This window comes from Priapulus caudatus, unplaced genomic scaffold (genome assembly GCF_000485595.1).
Source record: "Priapulus caudatus unplaced genomic scaffold, Priapulus_caudatus-5.0.1 Scaffold1152, whole genome shotgun sequence".
NCBI classification, from domain to species: domain Eukaryota; kingdom Metazoa; phylum Priapulida; class Priapulimorpha; order Priapulimorphida; family Priapulidae; genus Priapulus; species Priapulus caudatus.
This window is the reverse complement of record NW_014578213.1, coordinates 58,898-66,266: the sequence shown is the minus strand read 5'-3', so window position 1 is coordinate 66,266 and position 7,369 is coordinate 58,898. Positions and strand designations below refer to the sequence as shown.

At 38.8% G+C, this 7,369-nt stretch overlaps 2 protein-coding genes across 2 annotated transcripts in view; one reads left to right on the top strand and one right to left on the bottom strand.

Moving 5' to 3' along the window:
• Positions 1 to 813: 813 nt before the first annotated feature.
• LOC106815586 lies at positions 814 to 1,588 on the top strand (the record flags this gene model as incomplete). The annotated part of the gene is given in 1 exon segment (XM_014820064.1): positions 814 to 1,588. A coding segment is annotated over 1 exon segment (368 nt), but the record flags the coding sequence as incomplete, so codon positions are not given.
• A 4,529-nt stretch (positions 1,589 to 6,117) lies between these two features.
• Positions 6,118 to 7,369, bottom strand: part of LOC106815588 (gamma-secretase subunit PEN-2-like) — an 8,336-nt gene continuing 7,084 nt past the window's right edge. Inside the window, exons 2-4 of the mRNA XM_014820066.1 lie at positions 7,195 to 7,262; positions 6,987 to 7,091; positions 6,118 to 6,695 (exon numbers count right to left, since the gene is read on the bottom strand). Coding sequence (XP_014675552.1) covers positions 6,556 to 6,695; positions 6,987 to 7,091; positions 7,195 to 7,255 — 306 coding nt within the window. The 5' untranslated portion in view covers positions 7,256 to 7,262 and the 3' untranslated portion in view covers positions 6,118 to 6,555. The remainder of the gene's footprint in view (positions 6,696 to 6,986; positions 7,092 to 7,194; positions 7,263 to 7,369) is intronic.

The following is a 7,369-nucleotide window of genomic DNA, read 5'->3' as shown; positions in this document are numbered from 1 at the left end:
GGCCGTAAGGCAAACAGCTGTCTGTGTAAAGGAATACACCTGGGCCTGAAGGTTACACCCCAAACTATCTGACCGACACCCACTGCATTAAAGTCAAAGATGATACATTTACATCATTCCACTCGTTCAGCTTTCTCAGAGCCGATGTCAGCTGAGGTAGGTGCATGTGCCTATAAAGATGATGTAGAAATGTAGATCCAAAGCACCACACCTATTTTATTACATTTGTGTTATGATGCTTTTATTTTTTACATAACTTTAAACCTTTACTTGTTTTATTTTTGACTACTTTACTCATGAGATGAATAAATTATAATTGCAGAAAGGTGCAGCCATCAATCATACTATTGTTCCATTTCATATATATTATTATAGTAAGCATATGTAAATACAATAAATGCCGAATAAGCCAATACCAGTTTTACGTTAAACTGGAGCATGCACTATACAACTGTTGCACAGAGAAGTGTGCTATTTGTGCCGCTGATGTGCCTGTTCAGCAGCTACGTGAACACTACAAGGTGACGCACAATGAAAAGGAAGAGGACGAGCTAGTGGTAATATTTACAGTAGACTAAAAATGATTACTCCATAGAAGAACACAAGATGCCATTGTCATATGATGCTGCATCACTAATTTGTTATGATATGTAAATTATGTTCTTAATTACTGGGACAATTTGAGTTGTTTAGTAATGATGATACCGGTAATTTGTTTACACTCAATCTTCTCCCATTTCTTGTTGGTGTTGACTTAGGAAATATTTTTTTTCTAATTTAAGGATCAGTCACAAGAATTGGAGACAATATATCTAGATACAGCGCCTGAGGTGCAATCAGTTTGTACGAGTGATGAGGATGATTATGAAGAGGAGACACAGTCATCGTTGAGGGAAGCTCCGTCACCAACCCCATCCACTGCATCTGGGTTATCGACCCCAACAATGAAGAAGACACCCAAGAGCGCAAAACGCAAACGTTCAGGCATAATACCACCCAAAGGCAAACGCACTAACCCTGAGGTCGAAAAAGATGATGAGGTTTTTGGAAAGTATATTGCGATGCAGTTATCAAAAATTAATGATGAAGAGACAAAAGAAATGGTGAAAATGCGACTGCAACGTGTTATATATGAGGGAAGATACGTAATTCGTAAATATACATTAGATGTCACACAGTGATATGTATATATACAGTTCATTGCTGGACCTGGTAAAAAAAACCTTGAGCTTCCGAGATATGCCCAGTCCAACGGATTCGTAGAGCGACAGATTCGGTATATCAAGCCGATTATCAAGAAGTGTTTGAAGACGGGGGGAGACGTTGATCTAGCTCTTCTCAATGTGAGAGCTACTCCATTAGATGGCAATCTGCCCAGCCCAGCAGAGTTGATGTTTGGTAGAGCCATTCCCACGACACTACCTAGTCACACCACAGTGAGTTCTCAGCAGGAGAGATATGGTGAACACATTTCTGATGCCATCGAGAAACCGACATGGTATGCTAACCAGCATACACGCGAGCAGGCACCGCTCATCGAGGGACAGAACGTTCGGGTACTGAACAAGGACAAGAAAATCTGGTGTGCAGGAACATATTTACCACCAGTCAGAAATTTTCCGCCTATTATTACCTCCGCCAGGGGCGTGGCGGAGGTTATGTTTTCACCAACGAATGTTTGAGCAGTGCTCGGGTTTGAGTGTTGGTTGCATTGATATATATAAACATTGATAACATAGGGGAGACCGGGGTAAGTTGAGCAGGCAGGTAAGTTGATCACCCCTATTTTTCTCAGAGAATATCAACTTTACAAGGACGTGCTGCCATCTGTTAGTAGAGTAAGACATCAAAGATCATCTGCTGTACTTAATAACGAAATCAACTTGCAGGTGAGTAAATGAGGCATTAAAATTTAGTTTCTCTCATAAAAAGTGAAAATTGGCAAATTTATTTGTGCAACATCCTGTACCTAAATGTATGGAGATAATCCCCGTTATATTATATGGTTAGGATATGGAGACACTTAGCTGTAATTGAATGTTTTATATTGTTCCATTGTTTATCATATAAGAACACATGGCCATGTAAATTCATCATGGCCGAGGTGGGGTAAGTTGATCACTTACTAATGGGGTAAGTTGTGCCAATGGCTCAACTTACCCCTATTTGATAATATATTGTATTATATAACGTAGATCTTCTTATAATAGTATATTCTGTTTTATTTCTAGTGACGATGCCCAGAGCCTACAAAAGAAGAACTAACCGCGGTAAAACACCTCGCGATGTTTTTGAATTGGCTGCTAGTGAAGTAAAGGAAGGCAGATCGTTAAGGGGAACCGCAGAGGCCCATGGAATTCAGAGAATGACTTTGCTACGATTTATTCGAAAGAGTGAAGGCGGAGCGATACCGAATATTGGATATGATGGTGTTGGTAAAGCCCAGCAGATATTTACTCCGGAAATGGAAGTCGACTTGGCGAAGCATGTTACGGACTTGGCTGACATGTTTTACGGGCTGTCTCCAGATAAACTTCGCTCACTTGCATATGAGTTTGCCACATTAAACAACGTGAAAATTCCTGATAGTTGGGAGAGAGATAAACAAGCCGGTGAGTTATTTTTAATCGTCTCATTTTTTAAATTATTGACCTATTTTTTGGCAACAAAGTAGCCAAATAATTCTAGTCATTGTTGTAGTGTAATTTTGCAATGTCATAGTCTTTTTAAGCCTAACACGGACTTTGGTCAGAAATAAAATACCTATTCTCTCTATATATATTTTAACTACTAGAAGTGGGATAAACTCAAACGCTGGTAGGTCAATGTAGGTTGGTTGCTAATAAGTCACAATAACTTTTCAGGTAAGGAATGGTTGCTATCATTTAGGAAAAGACGTCGTCTCTCACTACGGACTCCTGAGGCGACATCTGTTGGAAGAGCAACCGCGTTCAACAGACATACAGTGTCGACATTCTTTGACAACCTGGCTGACCTCATGGACAGGTAAGTTACCTCTTCATTTTAGTTATCGTGCCTATATGTGCCTACGTAATTATGTTCTTTAGAAGTGAACTTTGGAGTCAAATTGTTTTGTTTTTTTATTTTCAGATACGAATTTGCACCGGAAGCGATTTTCAATATGGATGAGACTGGGGTCACAACCGTTCAGACTCCCAAGCAGATTATAGCTAAAATGGGGAAAAAACAAGTGGGGTCAATTACATCAGCAGAAAGAGGAGAGTTGGAAACAATTGTTTGTACTGTCAATGCTGTTGGAAATGCCTTACCACCTGTATTCATCTTCCCTCGGGTTAGATTCAAAGATCATTTCCTTCGAGGCTCTCCCTCTGGTTCTGGTGGAACCGCGGCAAAGTCGGGTTGGATGAATGAGACAATATTTGTCCAGACCTATCTGCCACATGTTATAAAGCATACTCGTTGTTCAACGGCTCACAGGATACTTCTAATCCTGGATAATCATGAATCCCACATCTCATTGGAGGGCATTGATATTTGCAGAGAACACGGAATTCATTTGCTTACCCTTCCACCGCACACCTCTCATCGGTTGCAACCATTAGACAAAACGGTATATGGGCCGTTTAAGCGACAATTCAATCGCACATTAGATGGTTGGATGCGTAGTAATGTTGGGAAAACATTCACCATCTACAACATACCAGAGATCGTAACTACAGCATTCTCTGCTGCCGTGTCACATGACAACATTGTGTCCGGTTTTCGCTCAACCGGGATATTTCCGTTCAACAGAGACATATTTCCAGAATGCGACTTTGCGCCATCAGCAGTAACAAATCGACCAATGCAACAAGAAGCGGTGGAGATTCCAAATCAACAGACTGCACAACAGAACGCACCACTAGCATCCACCAGCATTAGGAGTAGGCATAGCCCTGTACCGGCAGATATGGCCCAATAACGAACAGCTATTGCTCAGACTGAACCACAAGCATCTACCAGCGATGAAGTTGGCTACATATCTCCATCAGATATACTCCGGTTCCCTAAAGCACCAGCTCGCAAAACATCCAATCGAGGGCGAAAAAAAGGTAGCACAAGGATCCTGACAGATACACCAGAAAGGACTCGTATAATAGCACAGTTAAGAGAAAAAGAAGACAAGCAACGCATTGCTAATGAGAAAAAGCAGCGCACTAAGGATAGAAAGCAAGCAGAGATGGCGGGAAAACCGAAGCCTAAGTCTAAGAGAAGACTAGTGGTGTCAAGCAGTAGTTCAGAGTCAAGTAGTAGTTCAGAGTCGGATGAGGAGATAGATGAACTGAGTGATGAGCACCTTGATGTTGGAACAGAGATATTAATTGATGATTTCGTCTTGGTTCGATTTGTTGGGAAGAATAAGGAGCACTACTACATTGGTTTTGTTGACGAAACGGATGAAGCTGTTGGTGAGTTTGCTGGCCAATTCATGCAACGAGGGCCAGTTGTCGAAAAATTCAAAACGAAGCCGACATTTATTTTCAAAGATAATGACGAAAGTACCTTTGAGAGAAAAGATATAGTAATGAAACTGCCTGTTCCCATCAAACTTGGGGGGACCGCAAGACGAAATGAAATTTTCGTATTCCCTTGCAACCTCGATGCTTGGAACGTGGAATAAAACCAGATCTTATTATTAATCTTTATGATTTGTCCAGAACGAGGTGCCAGTGCTCTGTTGACAATAATTAAATGATGTAAGATTGTAACAAGTTTGTAATTGTTAAAAAATTGTTCATTTAAACTGTTCATTTATGAAACATGGTGAATATATCATTGGTAATTCTTCATGACTTTTTGGTGTTGTAAATTCAAGTTGATGTCTATGGGTGTATTTAAACAAATTTGGGGTATACATTTCACACCTGTCATACTCTAGTCATTACAGGGAAGCCTAAATTCCAGTGTTAATACTTCGTCACAACTTACCCCCATATGGCCAACTTACCCCGTGACCTGGCTCAACTTACCACATGGCGCAGGTAAGTTGAGCCGATTTGCCTTTATTTTTTTAGGCCTAGTATTTCGGAAGTGTTAGTAATTATCATACCAGAAACCTAGCTAATATCACGGCTACTTATAACCATAATGTATGACATATTCAGAGATTATCCGTTGCTGAACCGTTCCCTTAGCAGCGTTTCTGAGCTAATCAACGACATAAGTAAAAACTTGCTTCGTAGCATGACGTAGAGGTCAGCGCAATTCAATTGTAAGGACTGATGTTAGGTTTCAAAGTTTTTCTTTTTTTCCCACATTTTTTAGCAGAAATTTTGGAAATAACGTGATAATTAGAAACTAGAGGTAGAATGCACGTACCACGTGGGCACCTGCTCCTGAAACTTGACTGTCGCCACATTCTTTTATGCATGAGCAATTAACTATTGAAAACACAGGAAAACATGTTGGGAAATTTTTTGTTAAAAATCATAGGTCAATAAGTCAAATTCAGAATTGCTAAAATCCCAAACGAGTACTGCCTACTACAGCCTTCTGATGAATACTCGGTTCATATCGCCTTCTCTTTTGTTTTATTTCAGTTCAATAGTTGACGAATTTTGAGGTTTTCGCCAACCGGTAACCGAGTGGAGCATGGACATGGTGCCGCGGATTCATTCATGAATCGTGACTGGCAAAGACAAGGGACTTTTTTCACTGTGACCTTACAGCATGTCGAAGTTTACAAATATGCAAGTGAAAGATTTTTTATAATACGCTCTTCAAATATTTAGTCCGATACTCAACGAAAATTAGAAGAAAGTTATAGTATGACACATCCAGTATAAGGGTTTATGAAAGTGCATACAGTGCAGTACAGTAGTTTAATACAGTGCACATCGCACTTTTATAATAATACTGTTGGTGCATGTAGTATGCTTTAAGTATGCTTGGTAGTCAATAATTACTACAATGCGCTGCACTTAATTTTCACACTTGGCATGTAGAGATGGTACTGGAGTACTTAAGGTCCCTCTGGGACATCTGCACGTTTGGTTGGTGAGCTTTGTGTATTCCAGCATTAGTTTACCCAGCATTTTTCTATTGTTTGCCACAAATACGTAGAGGTTACCTGAAATGACTGAATCCACCCATGAAGAATAAATAGCAATTAAGGAAATTTTATTTACAAAAATTGATATTTATAAACACATGTGTCAGGACCTAATTTTATACATTTTTATAAAGTACAATTATGGAATTATCTATCGATCAAACTTTTATCATGTTATGTATACAAATTACACAAAACTCTTGCAAAGACATCTACACAATTGGTCAAATAAAGTTTACCGCCTCTATGAAAAATTCATATATACACAATTTTTTGTGAATTGCATCTGCTTTTTCCTTTTAATATGTATTCTTTAGGCATACAAGCTATAATTTAACATTTGATGCAAATATATATCTTTTTGTGAGTTATAATATGCAATTCCAATAAGAAATATGTAACGTGCACACCGTTACAACTACAACCAACCAATTTGTTGTGTTGAGGATGAAATCCAATAGGAAAGCAAAAATTACCAACGGTCAAGGAATTCCTTTGGGTATAACAAAGCTAATACGATCGGCAAATTCGCCCCATTCTGCTCGTTTCAGTTGGAACATGCATATCCAAGTGACTAGTGCTGCCATCCAGAGGAGCGATCCTACCATTGATCTAATCACATCTGTTGAACAAAAAATATATAATACATGTCATTTCATTTAGAAACCATGATCAATGCCAGATGGTAATGAACATAGAAAATCACCAATATAGGAAGTACATGTACAGTATGGGCACACTAGTTATCGTTTGGCCACAGATGCAGTAAGACAGCACTTATAAGGTAAAGCTTATTTTGAAGTTTGGTTTACAAGTAAATGGACATGCACCCCATTGGACTTGAATGCAATAGTCACTAACGTCAGGCAACAAATACAATGCCAAAAAAATACCATGTTTATTCAGCACTCACATGATTTGATCTGCTTCTGTTGATCAAAGGGTGGTTTTCTGAAAGCTTCATTAAAAAACCAAAAGCTGTTGATACACCACAAAAATGGAAGAAGGCACCAACCACCTGAAAACAGATTTAATAATTATCAGTATATCCAGCTTATCAACATTTCATACAATTGATCGATGATAAGTAGGTGTGTGTATTTCCAAGAATATTTTTATACCTATCCAATACTTTCGACATAAATCAAGCTTGTCCTCATTTTTAACTCGTCGTAAGTCCATGGTAAAACTGAAATAAAAGAGCAAATGCCATTATGCAATAATAAATATAAAGTGATATACATAATAATATTATATAGACTGAAATCTCAAATCTGTGCTATTGGCAATATATTA